Source organism: Pongo pygmaeus, chromosome 17 (assembly GCF_028885625.2).
Source record: "Pongo pygmaeus isolate AG05252 chromosome 17, NHGRI_mPonPyg2-v2.0_pri, whole genome shotgun sequence".
Classification (NCBI taxonomy): Eukaryota; Metazoa; Chordata; class Mammalia; order Primates; family Hominidae; genus Pongo; species Pongo pygmaeus.
In genome coordinates, this window is record NC_072390.2 from 34,838,291 (window position 1) to 34,858,139 (window position 19,849).

A 19,849-nucleotide genomic window follows, 5' to 3' on the forward strand; every position below is an offset into this window, starting at 1 on the left:
AGCGATTCTCCTGCCTCAGCCTCCCAAGTAGGTGGGATTACAAGCATGCACCACCACAATCGGCTAATTTTTGTATTTCATCATGTCTGCCAGGCTGGCCTCCAACTCCTGACCTCAAGTGATCGGCTCCCCTCGGCCTCCCAAAGTGTTGAGATTACAGGCGTGAGCCACCACACCCGGCTCCGCTTAGTTTTTGCCAGTAGTTTTGCAGGGATGCTGTGTCTCCCCGCCTCTACCTCCTCCTCTTGTTTTGAAAAAGAGAGTAAATGGATTGGAACAGCCCAGGAGATTGCCTGAGTTTTGCTGGCAGCCTCTGAAGCAGCCCACAGTATTTCTACCTTCCCCGGCAAGAACAGTTGCTTTGTTCTGTCCGCGCCGGAGGTCCGGGCATCTGCGGAGCCCGGCCTTGGACTTGGAAGCGGCTTTCTCTGGATCTCCGGAGAAATGGGCAAGAGCGGCAAGGAGAGAAATTTGGGGCCCGGAGGATGTTCTCACCTGTCATTCCTAAGATGCGCTTGAGTGCTGCCCCCTGGAGGCGTCTGTGCCACCGGCTGGAAGTCAGAGCCGAGGGCACACGGTGTCAGCAACCTCCAGGGTGGAAACCAAGCCCGCGGCCCGGGCCTGCAGGTGACACCGGGTGGGCGGGGCCTGCAGAGGACCTGCGAGTCCCGATCTGAAGCGAGCAGACCCCTCTCTGCTCCAGCTGAACGGTGATGGTTGTCAGGAAGGAATGTGGGCTCACTGTGGAAAGAACATTCACTTTTTCAAAAGAAGCCAGAAATAGGGATGCTTATGTGAAATTCCTGATTTTTCAAACTTGGCAACCTAATTCAGTTAACAAAAAAAAAAAAAAAAAAAAAAAAAAAAAAAAAAAAAAGCATTTCTATGGCAGGACCAAAAGAGAGCCTCGCTCTGGGCAGATACAGCAGGAGGGGAAAAAAGTAGTGGGTGCTTATGTGCCAAGTCAAAGGTGCCTCTGAGCAGTTGCTCCCCTGCCCTACTGCTGGGCTTAATGCAAGGGTCATGGCTGGATGTCAGCCTCCTTGTGGGGACACTGACACAGCTGCAGCAGCCCTGAGAGAGCCACCAAGTGGGCCTGCCCATGCCAGGTGCTGTCCTTGGGCCCCAGGTTCACAAACTCCGGATGCTGGAACAGGTAGCCAGAGGGCAGGAAAGGCAGTGCAGCTTGCAAGTCTACCCTTGTTAAAGAGCAATACAATTGTAAAATTTCACTCCCCCCCATATCCCAAATATCCTCTCCGTATTCCTGGATGGTGAACATTGGCTTGGCAGGCATGTTTACTCTAGGCAATATTTTTCTGAGGTTATTGTACTCTGTGTGTGAGAAAGATGCATCTATGTATCCACTTTATCTTTTGGGAGTACAATTTACCTGTTGTTATTTTTAACATCTTCCCTTGATTGACCTACTTGTGTTGGACCTTTTTAAATTATTTCTAATTCTGACAACATCCTGACAAGGTAATATAATTCCCCTTATTTTACAGATAAAGACACTGAGGCTTGAAGAAGTAATTTTCCCCCAGACCAGCTAGGAAATGGCTGTGCAGAGCTTCAAACCCAGGTCTGTCTTACTAGGAGGCTGATGACTTTGATACTTCTACCTGAGATGGCAAAGTCTGTGTCTTTTCTCCCTGATGTCACCTAATGAAGATCTATGCTGTCTGAGCACTTAATGCCTAAGAATCTTCCATTTGGTGCCTTCTCCTTTCCCTTTTTTATATCTTTATAAATGTAACAACAGCTCTTTTATATAGCAAAGAATGCATCTTTGTGGCACATAACTTTAAAAATAATAACATCACCAGATGCACACATCCAAATGAGTGTGGGTTGCCTTGATGATTAGAGACGTATTCCAGTGATGCTGTTGCCAGTCACCATCTTTCTTGTGCTTCTTTTTTAAAGAAGTACCTTCAAAGCCAGTTTACAAAACATTCGAAGAAAGTAGCCTCCTCATTTAGGTGGCATTTACTGTTTTAAATAACAAACGAAAATATCCAGCTTCCCCAGCCGCTCTTTTCATCAGATTTGACCTCAAACAACTTCAGGCTAATTCAAAAAATGAAGCCCAATCTCCATGGAGAAAGATTTGCCTCTGGAGAATGTTCAGAGGAATGTACTGGAGGTTTTTTGGTTGTCACCAAAATCATAGTTCCAAAAATGTTCTGAGCCCAGTAGCACCATTGGTTAAGTATGTGACCTTTGAAGGGGACACATTTATTGACTGGGCAATTATCCCCTTAATTTACAGATAAATAACTGTACAATAACTTTTGAATCATTCCTGACAAGTTGATTAAACTAAAGAGTTAGGGTGGTGGATAGTATATTGGCTTTGAGCCTGGATTATGGAGTCAGAATGGGTTCCAATCTTTCCTTTACCACTTACTAGGTAGGTAATATTGCACAAATTACTTAATCTCTCCATGCCTTAGTTCCCTGTCTTGTGAAATAAAGATAATAATGGAATATGTAGAGAAGCTCCTAGACAGTGCATGGTACAGAATAAGTGCTATTTTAAGTGCTAATGTTCAAATCATATATGTCACTTTGTAATACCATCTTGAATTATAGATATATTAGGCAAGATTCCTAACAAAGCAGACACATTTCCTGTAAGCAGTCATCATCAACTAGAGTAATAACATGTTCTTATGTAGGAAAAGTAATTTTGTGTGGTTGCTAACATCAAAATGAAATTTGCAACTCTCTATCAAAACACATCCCATTTCATTTTACATCATAGAGACTCATATTGAAGTGGAGTTGCCTAGTATGACATTACAATGTCAATAGCCTGAAATATCTGTGGCATTTTGGTAAAATATTCATCTAACCCATACCTCCATACCCTTAATGTCAGAACACAATCCTTAGGCAGGGCAGTCCATCTTTGGGCAGGTTTGGTTGTTGAAAAGTCTTCCTGAGACTAAGCTGAAATCTCTTTCCTTTATCATTCTCTCATAGAAACCCCTTGGAACCCCATAGAAAAAGTCCTGTTTCTTTGCAGGTCACATGTCTCCAACTATTTTCTTTTTAGGAGAAACAGCCTTAGTTCCTTTAAACTATTTCTCTTTGGATATGGTTTTGTATCCCTTTGCCTTATTTATCTTGCTAGTCTCAACAGACTTTGATTTCCCCAATTTCTCTGCAGATGTACTATCCAGAGGTGAGCATGGGCCTCCAGATTATAGAGATGGGTGTCCCTCCTCATTCAGTGAATTATACTTTCATGAATGTTGCCAAGGAAAACATTCATTTTTATTTTATTTTTATTTTTATTTTGACAGCAGGCTGCACACTTACAAAGGTGCCAAAAGAAAAGAACCAGTAGCCAAGAATCCTATATCCAGTGAGAATGTCCTCCAGGAACCAAGAGGGAAATAAAGACATTCACAGAGGAAAGAAAGCTAAGAGAATTTGTCACTAGGAGATCTACCCCAATAGAATGGCTAGGAAGTTCTCTAAACAAAAGAAAACAACAGAAGAAGGAACTATGGGGCATAAAGAGGGAAGAAACAGCATGGTAAATAAAAATATGGGTCAATATAGTAAGCTTTCCTTTTTTTCTTGAGTTTTTGGAATTATTTGATAGCTAAATCAAAAATAACACTCATCTGGTTTAAAATGTATGTACAAGAAATACCTAAGACAATTATATTATAAATGAGGTAAAGGAATGTAGAGAGGAAACATTTCTATACTTTACTTGAACTGGTGAAATAATACCAATATACTGTGATAAATTATGTATATATAATGAGATACTTAAAGTAACCCCTAAAAAAGCTATGCAAAGAGACACACTAAAAAACACTATAGGTAAATCAAAATGGAATGATTCAAAGTGTTCATTAGCCAATATGAAGCAGAAAAAAAGAAAACAGAGAAATTAAAAACTGAGAAAACATAGAGAAAGCAAAAACATAACAGATTCAAGCTCTTACATATCAACAATTACATTAAATGCTAATGTCTATGTACACCAGTAGAAGGCAAAGACTGAGTGGATTAAAAATATTAAACCGGGCACGGTGGCTCACACCTGTAATGCCAGCACTTTAGGAGGCCAAGGTGGGCGAATCGCTTGAGGTCAGGAGTTCGAGACCAGCCTGTCCATCATGGTTAAACCCTGCCTCTACTAAAAACACAAAAATTAGCTCAGCATGGTGGCATGCGCCTGTAATCCCAGCTACTGGGGAGGCTGAGGCACGAGAATCACTTGAACCCGGGAGACAGAGGTTGCAGTGAGTGCTACTACACTCCAGCCTGGGTGACAGAGTGAAACTCCATCTCGAAAAATATATATATCTATGTACATATATGACCTATTACATGCTGTCTACAAGAAGCTCACTTCAAATATAATACAAGTAAGTTGAAAGTAAAAGAATAGAAAAAGATGTATAATGTAAACATTAATCAAAAGAAAGCAGAGTTGTCTATTTATATTGAGATAACATAGACTTCAGAGCAACTACAATTACCAGGGACAGAAAAAGACATTATGTAAAAGGGTCAATCCACCAAGAAGTTATAGCAATCCTAAATGTGTATGCACCAAACAACAGAGTTGTAAAATATGTGAAGAAAAAACTAATAGAACTGAAAGGAGAAATTGACAAATCCACAATTCAAATTGCAGAGTTCAACACCTCTCTCTCTGAATAATTGACAGACTAAATAGACTTAAATCAGTAGGGTTATCGGAACCCTCAATGACATCATCAACCAACAGTATCTAATCATCACTTATAGAACACTCCAAACATTCCACCAAACAGCAGATACACTTTCAAGTGCCCACATACATATGTATGTATATATATATATATGCCAAGATAAACTGTATCCAGATCCATTAAACCAAGCTCAATAAATTTGAAAGAACTGAAACTGTACAGAGCATGCACCCTGACTACGATGGAATCAATGCAGAAAGAGAAGAGGAAAATGTAAATACTCGGAAACTAAACAGCACAATTCTAAATAACAAGTCAAGGAAGAGGCATAGAAGGAAATTTTAGAAATACACTGAACTGAATAAAGATTTAAAAACAATATATTAATATTTGTCAGACATAGTTCAAGCAGTATGCAGTACTAAGAAGTAAATTTAGAATACTAAATGCATACATCAAAAAAGAAAAAAAGTCCCAAATGAATAATGTAAGATTTCACGTTGAATATGTAGAAAAAGAAAAGCAAAACAAACTCACAACCAACAGAAGGAGAGAAATAATAAACAGCAGAAATCAATGAAGTTGAAAACAGAAAAGCAGAAGATCCATGAAACAAAGAGCTGATTCTTTGGGGGAAAGAAGTCAGCAAAATTGACAAACCTCTAGAAAGACTGACCAGAGAGAGAGAGAGAGAGAGAAGAGAGTGAGCCAGTTACTAATATTAGGAATTAAACCAGGACTGTCACCATATATCATGTGAACATAAAAAAGATAACAAGGGAATACTACCAACAATACTACACAAATAAATTTTATACCTCAGATGAAATGGACCATATAAACTCATAAACCACAAACTATTGCAACTCACCCAGTATAAAATAGATAACTTGAATAGCTTATACCTATTAAGCAAATTGATTGTATAATTTAAAACTCCCCAAAAAGAAATCTTCAGCCGGGCACAGTGGCTCACGCCTGTAATCCCAGCACTTTGGGAGGCCGAGGTGGGTGGATCACTTGAGGTCAGGAGTTCGAGACCAGCCTGGCCAACATGGTGAAACCCCATCTCTACTAAAAATACAAAAAATTAGCCGGGCATGGTGGCAGGTGCCTGTAATCCCAGCTCCTCCAGAGGCTGAGTGATGCAGGAAAATCACCTGAACGCAAGAGGCAGAGGTTGTAGTGAGCAGAGGTCACATCACTGCACTACAGTCTGGGCAACAAGAGTGAAATTCCATCTCAAAAAGAAAAAAAAAGAAATCTTCAAGCCCATACAGCTTCACTGAAGAATTCTAACAAAACTTTAAAGAAGAATTAACACCAATAATTCTTCTGTAAAATACAAGAAGAGGGGCCAAGGTAGGTGAATTGCTTGAGATCCTCTGGGCAACATAGTGAGACCCCTCTCTACAAAAGAAAAATTTAAAAATTGGCCAGATGTGGTAGCCTGCCCCTGTACTGGGAAGGCTGAGGCAGGAGGATCACTTGAGCCTGGGAGTTTGAGGCTGCAGTGAGCCATGATTGTACCACTGTACTCCAGCCTGGGCAACAGCAAGACTGTCTCAAAAAAAAAAAAAAAATACAAGAAGAGGGCACACTTCCCGGTTCATTTTATGATGATAATATTACCTTAATACCAAATTAGTCGGGCATGGTGGTGCGTACCTGTAGTCCTAGCTACTCAGGAGCCTGAGGCAGGAGAATCGCTTAAACCTGGGAGGTGGAGGTTGCAGTCAGCCAAGATTGTGCCACTGCACTCCAGCCTGGGTGACAGAGTGAGACTCCATCTCAAAAAAAAAAAAAAAAAAATTACCTTACTACCAAAACCAGACAAAGACATTGCGGGGGGAAAAAAAAACCTACCAGCCCAGATCCCTCATGAACACAGAGGCAAAAATCCTTAACAAAATATTAGCAAATAGAATTCAGCAATATAAAAAAAAGAATTATACATCATGACCAAATGGGATTTATTCCAGGAATGCAGGCTGGTTCAATAATAGAAATCAATCCATGCAACCCACTACAGTAACTAAAGAAGAAAAATCACATAATCATATCAATACATGCAAAAAAATTTGACAAAATTTAACACATTTATGATATAAACTCTCAAAAAATTGCAATAAAGGGTAACTTGCTCAGCTGGGTAAAGATTTAAAACACCTACAGCTAACATTATGCTCATTGGTGAAAGACTGAATACTTTCCCCCCAAGATCAGCAACAAAGAAAGAATGTTCAATTTTACCACTCTTATTTTAATATAGTGCTGGAGGTTCTAGCCAGTGCAATAAGGCAAGAAAAGGAAATAAGAAATACAGACTAGAAAAAGAAACAAAACTGTCCCTATGTGCAGATGACATGATTATGTATATAGAATATCCTAAGGGATGTATTTTAAAAACTCCTAAAACTAAGAAATGAATTCAGTAACATAATAGCAAAAAAGATACACAGGGAAACATCAGTTATATTTCTATAAATGCAATGTACCATTGCTATATGCAATTGCTAATTGAAAGTAATATGGGTTTGGGTTCGACATATAAAGAGCTTGGAAGTCATCACTTCTGTCCTCAAAACAAGAATTAAGTTGGACAAATTGAAAATCGATAACTCTTCATAGATCCATTAGAGAACTGAGGCTATGGAACAAACTGCAGTGGACGCTTTGTGTGGAGGCCCTCATACTTTCCTGAGTTTTACCTCCAGAAACCCCACCAGACTCTCAGGGTGAAGAACAAGAGAAATCCCCCTGTGCTTCCAACAGGGAGAGAGGAAAAGCAGCAATTTTGAAATACCCCCAGAGCCCTCTGTTCTCCTTAACAAAGCCAGACCGCAGGGAAACTATTTTACCACAACTTGATAGACTGCAGTTTTACCAAAGCCTACCAACCTGGGGTAATGGATACCCCCAACTCCAGGCCACTCTAACATGGAGAAAGGGAAAGGGAAGTACTCAGGCTTATTAAAAGACTGAGACCTGATCACAAGACTGCTGAATACTTACTCCCACCCTCCCACCTTACCACCACATCAGTAAGGCTCCTGTATAATAAGAGGGGTTACAGCTAAAGAACTTCAAGCCTCACACCATATTCACGCAGACTCTACGGAAACACAAACATAACAGGAGAGACAAAAACAAGGGCAGCAGAGGAAATTTTAGCCTCTGACACCAAAGTTATAGTAAAGAGTAAACACAGCCTAACTCCAAGCCAGATAAACACAAAATCTCATATTAAAGTCCTGTTTACCTCAATTACTTTTATCTGATACATCATGTCTGGTTTTCAACAAAAAATAAGGGACATCCTAAAAGGAAAAAACACAGTCTGAGGAGACAAACCAAGCATAGATACAGACTCAAATATAACTGAGATTTTGGAATTATCAGGCTAGAATTGAAAATAATTAATTAATATGCTGAAGGCCCTAATGGAAAAAGTGGAAAATATGAGAGAACAAATGTGTATGTAAGCAGAGAGATGGAAACTCTAGGAAAGAATCCAAAGAAAATGCTAGAAATAAAAACCACTGTAACAGAAATGAGGAATTGTTGGGTATGATAGAATGGCACATTTGTCCCACCTACTTGGAAGGCTGAGCTGAGAGGATGACTTGAGCCCAGGGGTTCTAGGCTAGCCTGAGCAACACAGTGAGAACTGGTAAGAAAGAAAGAAAGAAAGACAGAGAGAGAGAGAGAGAGAAAGAAAGAAAGAGAGAGAGAGAAAGAAAGAAAGAAAGAAAGAGAGAGAGAAAGAAAGAGAAAGAAAGAAAGAAAGAAAGGAAATAGAGAAAGAAAGAACAAAAGAGAGAAAGAAAGAAAGAAAAAAAGAAAGAAAGAAAGAGAAAGGCTTTGAAGGGCTTATTAATAGACTGAATAGAGCCAGAGGAAGAATCAGTGAGCTTGAATATCAATAGAAACTTCCAAAACTGAAATACAAAGAGAAGAAAGAATGAAAAAGAACAGAAAATGCAAGAATTGTGGGACAATTACAAAAGGTCTGATATATGTGTGAGGGGGATACCAGAGAGAGAAGAAAAAAAGGAGCATAAACAGTGGGCAAAGGACACAAACAGACTTCATCAAAACAAGACATACAAATGGCCAATGGGCATATGGAAAAACGTTTGACATCACTAATCATCAGGGAGGTGCAAATCAAAACCACAATGAGATATCATCTTACACTGGTTAGAAAGGCCATTATTATAAAGACAAAAATAATAGATGCTGGTGAGGATGCAGAAAAAAAAAAGGGAACTCATATACTGTCGATGGGAATGTAAATTAATACAGCCATGATGGAAGAGTATGGAGGTTTCTCAAAAAAACAAAAATACATCTACCACATGATCCAGCAATCCCATTACTGGGTATTTATCCAAAGGAAAAGAAATCGGTATATTAAAGGGATACCTGCACCCCCATGTTTATTGCAGCACTATTCACAATAGCCAAGATATGGATCAACCTCAGTGTTCATCAATGCACAAATGGATAAAGAAAATGTGGTCTATATAAACAATGGAACACTATTTGGCCATAAAAAGAAAAAGCAATGAAATCTTGTTATTTGCAGTGACCTGGATGGAATAAAAGGTCATTATCTTTAGTGAAATAAGCCAGACACAGCAAAACAAATACCACATGTTCTCACTCATATGTGGGAGTTAAAAAGGCCGATCTCATGGAGGTAAAGAGTAGAATGATAGACACCCAAGGCTGGGAAAGGTATGTGGGTAGAGGGGACGAAGACAGATTGGTTACTGGGTACAAACACCCAGTTAGACAGAAGGAATAAATCCTAGTGTTTAAGAGCAGAGCAGGGTGACTAGTTAACAATAAGGCATTGTATATTTCAAAACTGTTACAAGAGAGGACTTGAAAAGCTCCCAACACATAGAAACGATACATACTCAAGGTAATAGTCCAAACACCTTGACTTGATCATTTACACATTCTATGCAGGTAATGAAGTATCACATGTACCCCATAAATATGTAAAATATTATGTATCAATTAAAAAGTTGACACAAGTTAAAAAAACACAAAGGAACAGAAGAAATATTTGAGGTAATAATGACTGAGAATTTTCCCAAATCAATTACAAGACACCATACTACAGACCTAGGGAGCTCAGACTACACCAGAAAGGATAAGTAGCCCCAAATCTATCCATAATTATATCATATTCAAACCGTAGGAAATCAAAGACAAAGAGAAATTCTTGAAAAAAGCCAGAGGTACGAAACCACCTTTCCTGTAGAGAAACAAGAATAAGAATTATATCATTCTCTTCAGAAACCACACAAGCAAGAAGAAAGTGGAGTGAAATATTTAAAATATTGAAAGAAAAATACACTAACCTAGAATTCTCCCCGTGAAACTATCCTTTACAAGTTAAGAATGTTCAAGACCATCCTGGCCAACATGGTAAAACCTCGTCTCTACCAAAAATACAAAAATTAGCTGGGCATGGTGGCACATGCCTGTAACCCCAGCTATTCAGATGGCTGACGAATGAGGATCACTTGAACCTGGGAGGCAGAGGTTGCAGTGAGCCAAGATCAGGCCACTGCACTCCAGCCTGGACGACAGAGGGAGACTCGGTCTCCAAAAAAAAAAAAAAAGCAAAGAAGAAACAAAGACTTTCTCAAACAAGCAAAAATTAGAGAATTTGTACGAGTAGACCTGCCTTGCAAGAAATGTTAAAAGAATATCTTTAAGAGTTGGATGTGAGGGCAATCTGGCTGCGACACTGTCACCCCATTGACCACCACAGTTGATTCTGCTTGGCTGAGCTAGCTGGCTAGGCGGGTGTCCCCTTCCTCCCTCACCACTCCATGTGCATCCCTCCAGAAGCTGCACGCTTGGTGGAAGAGGACGACCATCCTTGATAGACGAGGACCAGTCTTTGATCAAGGGTATACGAGTAGCTGTGGTCCCCTGCTGGAACCTCCAAACAAGCTCTCAAGAGTAAAGAAAAAGTATGTAGTTCAGAAATTCACATCTACATAAAGAATAGCATTAGAGAAGGAATAAAGGCAAAATATAATCTTTTATTTTTTCTTATTTATAATTGAAAACAGTTTGCTCAACATAATAATAGCAAGTGGTGGCTCACGCCTGTAATCCTAGCACTCCGGAAGGCCAAGGCGGGCAGACCACCTGAGGTCAGGAGTTTGAGACCAGCCAGGCTAACATGGCGAAAGACTGTCTCTACTAAAAATACAAAAATTAGCCAGGTATGGCGGCGCATGCCTATAATCCCAGCTACTCTGGAGGCTGAGGCAGGAGAATCACTTGAAGCCGGGAGGCAGAGGTTGCAGTGAGCTGAGATTGTGCCACTGCACTCCAGCCTTGGCGACAGAGCAAGACTCTGTCTCAAAAAATAATAATAATAATAATGATAGCAATAATGTTTTCAGTGATTACAGACACCCTAGTGTTGGCACAATAGGAACATGAATGGAGCGCTCATTGTGGCACAGATGGGGGCTGTGCATGAGCCCAATAGCAGGGTCCCTCATTCATCAAGGATGATGAATGCAGAATGCAGAACAGCACCATCCCTCAAGGAGACCAGCCAGTCTCTTGATGTCAAGTGATCTACACTAGATCCCATCTATCCTGGAAAGAGCAGGAACTCATCTTGACTGGGCTCAACACTTATTTCAGTCATGGGTTGGCCTTTTCTGCTTGCAAAGCTTCAGCCAGAACATCTGAGTATTTATTCTATTGACACAAGATCCCACACGGCATCACATTGAACCAGAGGACCCATTTTACAAGAATGGAGGTGCAGCAGTGGGCACAAGACCATGAAATCCACTGACCCTATAACACACTGACAGAGCAATGGGAAAGCCTCTGCAGCGCAGGCTCTGACATGATGACCAGTGAGAATGCAGTGCCCATTCTCCAGGACGCAGCATGTAATCCAAATGAATAACCAGTATATGGTGTGCTGTCTCCTAGGTAGAACACATGGGTGCAGCAAATCAAGGGTGCAAACAGTTCTTACCATAATCCCAGTCATCTCCTTTTTAATTTCTGCTTTTGGTCCCATGACTTTGGACTCTGTGCATTTAAAGATCTTGGCCCCAGAGAGGGAATGCTTCTACCATAGGCACAGCAAGAGTCTTACTAAATTTCAAATGATGTGTTCTCACCCAACACAATGGGTTCCTTCTGAGAGAGCAACAGTCAAGGAAAGGAGTCATCATCCATGATTGTCCTGATCATCAGGAGGAGGTAGAGCTGCAGGAAGAGGAGGAGAAGGGTATGTTTGGCACCCCGGTAATCACTCGCCTGTCTCTCAGTGATCCTGCATTCAATTTTAAGGGTTAAAAGGAATAAATGTGGCCAGATGCAGTGACTCACGCCTGTAACCCCAGCACTTTGGGAAGCAGAGGTGGGAGGATAGCTTGAGCTTAGGAGTTCAAGCCCAGACTGGGAAACATGGCAAAATCCCATTGCTACAAAAAAATAAAAAATAAAAAAAATTAGCTGGGCATGGTGGCGTGTGCCTGTAGTCCCAGCTACTTGGGAGGCAGAGGTGAGAAGATGGCTTGAGCTTGGGAGATCAAGGCTGCAGTGAGCTGAGGTTATGCCACTGCACTCCAGCCTGGGTGACAGAGCAAGACCCAGTCTCAAGAAAAAAAAGGGGGGGATGGTTGGGGAGGTAAGTTCAACAGCCACAGCCTGAGAAGGGCCTGGTGACTGGGAGCTCAGACCACTCAGGGATGAGGATCTGGATCATCCCACCAGGTGAGCCACCACCTCCATCAGCAGAGGTGCCCACTAAGGGTTAGGGGAATCTAGGTCTGGTGGTTAAGGGAAATGAGGAGCACCATTTTTGTCCTCGAGAGCAGCAGCTGTGGCAGGGGCTATAGTTTGTCCCTCTGACTTTCCTTTTACAAGTTTCCCTCGGGAAGACAGGTCCATCAGAATCCTGAATTAGCTTCACCCAGAAATTATTATATAGAAGCCAGTGGATCTGGCTGTGTGCAGTGGCTCACACCTGTAATCCCAGCACTTTGGGAGGCCAAGGCAGGCCGATCATGAGGTCAGGAGATCGAGACCAATCTGGCTAACACAGTAAAACCCTGTCTCTACTAAAAATACAAAAAATTAGCTGGGCGTGGTGGCACACACCTGTAGTCCCAGCTACTCAGGAGGTTCAAGAATTGCTTGAACCTGGGAGGCAGAGGTTGCAGTGAGCCAAGATCATGCCACTGTACTCCAGCCTGGGTGACAGGGTGAGACTGTCTCAGAAAAAAAAAAAAAGCCAGTGGAACTAAGTGGTGCAAGGGGTGGACTGTAGTGGAAGCCACAAGATACTGCCCAGATTCCACCATCCATACCCCTGCCCTTGGAGCCCCTGCCCTTAGAATTGAAGCCCTCATCCTCCCAGATGCTGGGAGTGTTGGCAGCTGACAGTTCATAGCTGAGTTCTCCTTCCCAGTGATTGCCCTTGGCTGAAGACATCCACCTTGCTCAAGGTTATCCCCCCTTCCTGGGGACTGCTCATGCCCAGTGACTGACAGTCAATGAGAAGTTTTAAAGGCACAACTTCCTTGTCCCAATTTGGAACGCCTTGGGGCCAGCCATCCTAGGTTCAGAATTCACCATGGGACCAGCTGACACCTTTGTTGTGACTTGGTTACAGCCCAGCCTCTCTCTGCCCAGTCCTGGTTTCCCTCCGTCCTCCACCTGGGTGATCTGAAAAGCACATTCAAATTAATTTTCTGCATACAAATCTCAGACTCAGAGTGCTTCCTATGGAAACCAACCTCAACAATCCCAAGAGTTGGACCTATCCCTTTCTATGTCTTCTCATTTAAAACGTTAAGGTATCCTTAAGAAAAAAAAAGTCCTTTAATGTCCTCTGCTTATGTGGAGCATTAGCTTTCTTAATAATATATTAATACCTTATTACTGTTGTATTTTCATCCTTAGCCCTATGCTTTGCTTTTCATCTGTTACATAGATCATTAGAAAGCAAGAGCTCTTCCATGAAGTCCCTACACATCGCATGGGTTTCTTTAACATGAGTCCTGCTTTTTCTTTATTGGGACCATTTGTGACAGCCCCTTGAAAATTACATTTTTAGTTCTTCCCATTTTTTTTTTTTTTAAACAGAGTCTTGCTCTATCACCCAGGCTGGAATACAGTGGCATGATTTTGGCTCACTGCAACCTCCGCTTACCAGGTTCAAGCGATTGTCCTGCCTCAGCCTCCTGCGTAGCTGGGATTACAGGTGGGCACCACCACGCCCTGCTAATTTTTGTAATTTGAGTAGAGACAGGGTTTTACTATGTTGCCCAGGCTGGTCTCCAACTCCTGACCTCAAGTGATCCACCTGCCTCAGCCTCCCAAAGTGCTGGGATTACAGGTGTGAGCCACCCCACCCGGCCAGTTCTTCCCAATCTTCCCAATCTTCATAGCCGTGTTTCCTCATCTGCAAATAGGTGTCTGTAGATTTCCATTGAATTTTTTGTGTTTTACTTTTGTAAAGACTAAGAGACATGGCTGACCCAGCCAATGTATGATTAACTTATCTTAAAATTCAAATGCCAGTTTAGGCCTGTTCCACTAGACCCTCCTCCGCTTGTCCCCATATTCTCTAGAGTATTAGCCTATTGAGAAGCAGGAGAATGCACTATTCAGTGAATTGAGAGGTTCTTCCCTGGCAGTGAGTGGGATTCAGAAATATTCCGGTGCCCCCTTTCCTTGTTTGGAGTGGACCATGCCCTTGGGCCACCCCTGTAAGGCTATGTATGGTGTGTGGCCAGCCCGACTGCTGGGCTTCAGCCTGGGTTCCTGGTTTTCTCTTCTATCATCTGCTGGGCCAGTAGCCAAGGCTGAGCCCAGTCCAGTTGGCTGAGACTCTGCTTCTCCTAGTTTCTGCCAACTTTCTTTGTTTCTGGTATTTCTACTTTAATTCATACGTTGATCCTTGGGCCAAGACTCTGGTCAACAGGATACCAGGAACTCTTGCTTCCCAGAATGCCCCCTCCTTCCCTTGCCCTCAGATCTGGCCCTTCATACTGATGTTGGCCCAAGTTGCACCTGTTCCCATCCTGACTGCACCTGAGTCCACACTAAGACCGTGAACCTGAACTGTTACCATCTTGCAGCCTGGGTGAGTTCCCCTGCCCTGTGCCAGGCACCTCAGCAAAATCCTCACAGTGAATGCTTCCATACCCATCACTTCAGCTAGTACTGCTGCTTTGACAAATTAGTCCCTGTTAATGAGAATTAAGCCCAGGGTTGTTTGTTCCCCTAATTAGATCCACACTCTCTGAAGGGTAAAATTGCTGGCAAAGCAAGTGAAATGTTCCCAGAATTTGAGCATTTATCTTAATGGGGCTTTGTATGAGGATTTAATTTAGGTTTAGTTGTGACCAAAATATCTTGCCTCTTTGTTTTGTTGCCTGTTATTAAAGCATTAGTCAAAGCCTCCATCTCAGCAGATCTATTTGTTATTTTCCCACAATTACATTTTTAAAATTTTCTTTAACTTCAGATTTGTAGCTATGCAAAATGATAAGATATCTTACTCCAAAGCAAGAAATAATTTATAACAGAAAACAAGCAGTATTAACACATAAACAAGCCACAGTGGAACAGTTTACTGGGATTTGTAAAATAGAGCACTACTTAAGTGCCAGACACTCTGACATCAACTATATGTCAGAGGGGCTAAAAGTCAAGTACCAAGAACCAAGATGTTCTAAGGATTAGCAGGGAGAGTGTCTCATAATCAAGCAGTAATAAGATGACTAAGGTTATAATAGTCCAACAACTAAGATATTCGTTGCTATTTCCAAGGACTGTAAGTAGCTTAAAATGTTATATTAAGGTATTTGTTACAATTTCCTAAACTAAGATCCTACATTTGTAAATATTTACTCAAAATCATTTGTTAGCGTAACCTCTTAAGCAAATTATACTTTGCTTGGGCCAGTATTAGATTTTATTTTTATTCTGTAGCCCAGGTATACATACTAGCCCTAGATAAACCCATGGTGGACAATTTACACACAAACGAAGAATCGGTGGACAATTTACACACTAATGAAGAATCATTTGCATGTATGAAGCCAGTGAATAGTCTAAATTGCACAATGTACTACTACCCAAGCAAGCCTTTTCTTTATAAGATTATCTGTCCTGAGCTCAGTAAGTTTGTAAGTGGCCACCCTGTTTTCCTTCAAACTGGTATTCAGCTAAGTGGACAGGCTAGGCAAATCTACTGGCAGAGTCCATCTCATTATGCTGGAACAATGACTGGAATTTAAGGAATGATATATGAAGCAAGATAATTTAAGACCACCAAAGAAGTGACAAAGGGAACCACATTTTTGTGTGTCCCAGAAGCTGTCCTGCCTCCAGATCAACGGATGTCTCTGCAAGTTCAGCATAGGGCAAATGGAGGGCGCACTCAAACTTCAGGGCCCTTTGTTTAACCTCATGTGCTCCAGGTTGGCTTTTGAGGATTAAACCCCAAAACTCACATTACAAGCATCTTTCAAATTCTATTATTGAACTAGAGATATGGAAATAGATCTAGACAAATTATGGGGGTGAGAGGGTGAAGAAGGGACAGGCAGCCGCTGTCCTCTAAGGTTTCACAAAATGGAAGCGGGCAACCCAGAGAGTCACTTTAGCTTCTGAATCGACTTCAGTAAAGGTTGGTCTTCTTCATGATCCGAAGGAACTCCTCCTCATTCACTTCACCGTCCCCATCCCGATCAGCTTCGTCGATCATCTCCTGCAGCTCCTCATCCGTGAGGTTTTCCCCCAGCTCGTTGGCCACACGCTTCAGGTTTTTGAACGAGATCTTCCCGGTCTCATCGTCATCAAAGAGCCTGAAGGCCTTCAGGATTTCTTCTTTGGTGTCCTTCTCGGACATCTTCTGAGTCATCACGGCCAGGAAGTCATTGAAGCTGATCTTCCCCGTGCCTTCCTTGTCCACCTCGGAGATCATTTTCTTCATCTCTTCCTTCCTGGGTTCGAAGCCCAGCGCTCTCATGGCCACCTTCAGCTCCTTCACGTCGATGGTCCCGCTTCCGTCCGCGTCGAAGAGGTCAAATGCTTCCCGAACTTCTTGCTTCTGATCTTCAGTGAGCTCGGACTTAGGTGCCACTTTTCTCTTTTGGCTGGTGGAGGCAGCGCTGGGCTTCTTGAAGCTGGAAGCCATCTTCCCGCCCTGGCTGTGATCCCAACGGCACCGCCCCTTGCTGTCATTCGGGCGCCCCCCGTTGGCGCGGCGCGGGGCCACCCCTTGTTCACTGCCAACCCCCAAACCCGTTGGGGGTTGGAGCCGGCCTGGGGAACCTCTTCCTACGCCCCCACATCTGCGAGATCTTGCTTAGGCGAGAATCCGCAGTTCCCTCAGGTTATTAAGTGGTTTCCACGAGTTGACGCCTGAACTGGCAAGAACAGCCTGTAGCCACAGTTGTCTTCTGTAATCAACTGGCGCTGGCAGTTCTTTCCAAGATATTTGCTAGCATCCGTAAGACCCCAGTTTTATAGGTTTATTTAGAGACTCTTCCTCTTTCTCTCTCTCTCTCTCCTCTCTCTCTTTTGACAGGAGTGCACTGGTGCCACTCAGCTTACTGCAGTCTTCACTTTCCAGGATCAAGTGATCCTCCCACCTCAGCCTCCATAGTAGCTGAGACTACAGGGCATGCCACCACACCCAGCTAAATTAAAAAAAATTTTTTTTTTTTGTAGAGACAAAGTCTCACCATGTTGCCCAGGCTGGTCTGAAACTCCTGGGATCAAGGGATCTTCCCGCCCCAGCCTCCCAAAGTGCTGGAATTACAGGCATGAGCTACCAAGCCTGGCCTCTCCTTTTTATACTAATTAAAAAACCCTCTTCTTCTGGTGGCAACACCCAATGGGGTGACAGACCCTAAGGGTAAATTTAGGATAATAAAGATTGAGTGTGATCACTTGACATTCAATGTGGGGAAGGAGAAGGAAGAGAGAATATTAAAAATCATACCATGTGTTCAACTTGACATAAATGGGAAACAGAGAAAATGGAAAAATTTATGTATAAAATTTGTAGAAGTTTGTCTCCTGACATTACACTCAACAATAATACAATGTTTCTGGCATGTTCTCAAATATGAAATGTAATATCCAAATGTATAATTTACTTTCAGTGTTTCCATTTTACATACTCAGTATAATTGCACTTGAATAATGGTCATAATTTCATTCACAAGGCTTTTGATTTGGAGGGAGGGAAGTTGAAATACTACATTCTGGTATTCTAGTATTTTTTTTTTCCTCTAACCCCCTAGCAGCATATTACTCTCCTTGCTTATCATCCAATCAGAGCTGTGCTGAAACCCACGCTCTGGTTGCCTTCCTTTGGCAGTGGGCACAGGAGATGATGCAGGACATGTGGGGACTCAAAATTGCCTCCTGGGAATAAAGGGGTTCTCCTACAAACCAAAGAGCAAGAGGAAAATGGAAAAGGAAAAAAAATTACCAAATAAGCCCACCAAGGAATTGCCTGTAGAATTACTTTGCATTCCTTCACATAGTTACAGAAAAGAAAGCTGACTTACTTTTTAGCATTCTCCCCCTGCCCCGCACCCCCACAAGCAAATCTCAATCTATTAATGTATTAATACCTTTTGTAACCTATGAAGGTTACAAAAGATGGCACTTTGAAGAGTTCGTGTTAAAGAGCTTTAATGGCTGGGCGCAGTGGGTCACACCTGTAATCCCAGTAATTTGGGAGGCCAAGGCAGGCGGATCACTTGAGGTCAGGAGTTCAAGACCAGCCTGACCAACAAGGCGAAACCCCGTCTCTGCGAAAAATACGAAAATTAGCCGAGAGTTGCGGTGCACAACTGTAATCCCAGCTACTTGGGAGTGTGAGGCACGGGAATCGCTTGAACCCAGGAGGCGGAGGTTGCAGTGAGCAGATATTGTGCCACTGCACTCCAGCCTAGGCAACAGAGTGAGATTCTGTCCCAAAAAAACAAACAACAACAAAACAAAACAGTGCTTGATACACAGTAAGTAGGTTAATAAATATTCGTTGAATTAATGCATGAGAATTAATATTGGTCCTAAAATACCTTCTGAATACAACAGGTGAAAACCCCAAAAGATTAAATGACGCCAGGAGTGTTTTACAAACTGTTTTTTAAAATTAGTGGTCAGATATTGTTTACATGGCACATTTAATTAGCCATATATCACTACCTGCCCCAGTTTGATACGTGACTTAGTTGACAGAGAGCCTGGACACAGGGTTTCTTCTAAAGGCCAAGGAAACTTACATAAGACCTCCCCTCTCCTGCCTTCCAGTACTTGTTGTGGACAGTGTCAACTTTGGCAGGCAGACGCTACAGCCACTGTTCTTCTAACACCGCAAATCCTTGTGACCTGCTTTTTTCCATGTCAGAAGCCTGGGATCTTATCCCAAGTCTATGCCTTATTATCTCTGTGACCTTGGAAAGTCACTTAAACCACCCAGAGTCATCAAAACACCTGTAAAGTAGGCAGCATCATAAAGCTTCCTACTGCATTTTCAGTGGGAGAATGTACACAAAAGCTCCAGAACAGGCCCCTAGTGGGGCCATACAGATCTGGGTAATTGTTAGTTGAATACGAATTTTTCCCAGACATTGTACATTTCCTTTGGCACCCACCCCTCTGCCCAAATTCAAGCCAAGCTATGATGTGTTGGGAAAAACTGAAGTATAGAAGCTGCCTTATATAGAGCTACATTTGGGCCAAGCTGAACTCAGAGCAAAACGGTTGTCATGGTTTCCAGATGTGTGCAATCAACAGTTACAACAAAGGGCCACCAAGAGCTCCCTTCATAGAAACAGTGCCCATAGTCACAGTCAGCTCTTGGTGCGGAGTTACATTATGTTCAGAGTCCAAACTCTGACTTAAGAAGGGAAGGGAAACACATTTAATATGTGCCTAGCTTTGGGCGTGCTTCTTATAGTTGTCATCTTATTTGATCCTTGCCATCATTTCCTATTTTGCAGATGAAAAAAATGAGGCCCAGGAGAGGCCTGTAACACGTATCTAATGGTACATGGCCAATAAATGGTGGCTCTGGGATTTAAATCCTGGCCTGCTGA

The 19,849-nt window shown here is 42.3% G+C and overlaps 2 protein-coding genes across 2 annotated transcripts in view; both read right to left on the minus strand.

Annotated features, from left to right (window-relative positions):
- Positions 1-11,771, minus strand: part of CLUL1 (clusterin like 1) — a 64,516-nt gene extending 52,745 nt beyond the window's left edge. The window contains exons 1-3 of the mRNA XM_054460321.2: positions 11,743-11,771; positions 1,827-1,995; positions 496-741 (exon numbers count right to left, since the gene is read on the minus strand). The gene's annotated coding sequence lies outside the window, so the exon portion shown is untranslated. The remainder of the gene's footprint in view (positions 1-495; positions 742-1,826; positions 1,996-11,742) is intronic.
- A 4,470-nt stretch (positions 11,772-16,241) lies between these two features.
- On the minus strand, positions 16,242-17,050 carry CETN1 (centrin 1). The gene has a single exon (XM_054460329.2). The coding sequence runs from the start codon at positions 16,924-16,926 to the stop codon at positions 16,408-16,410; it is 519 nt and encodes a 172-aa protein (XP_054316304.2). The 5' UTR covers positions 16,927-17,050; the 3' UTR covers positions 16,242-16,407.
- Between the last annotated feature and the right edge of the window lie 2,799 nt (positions 17,051-19,849).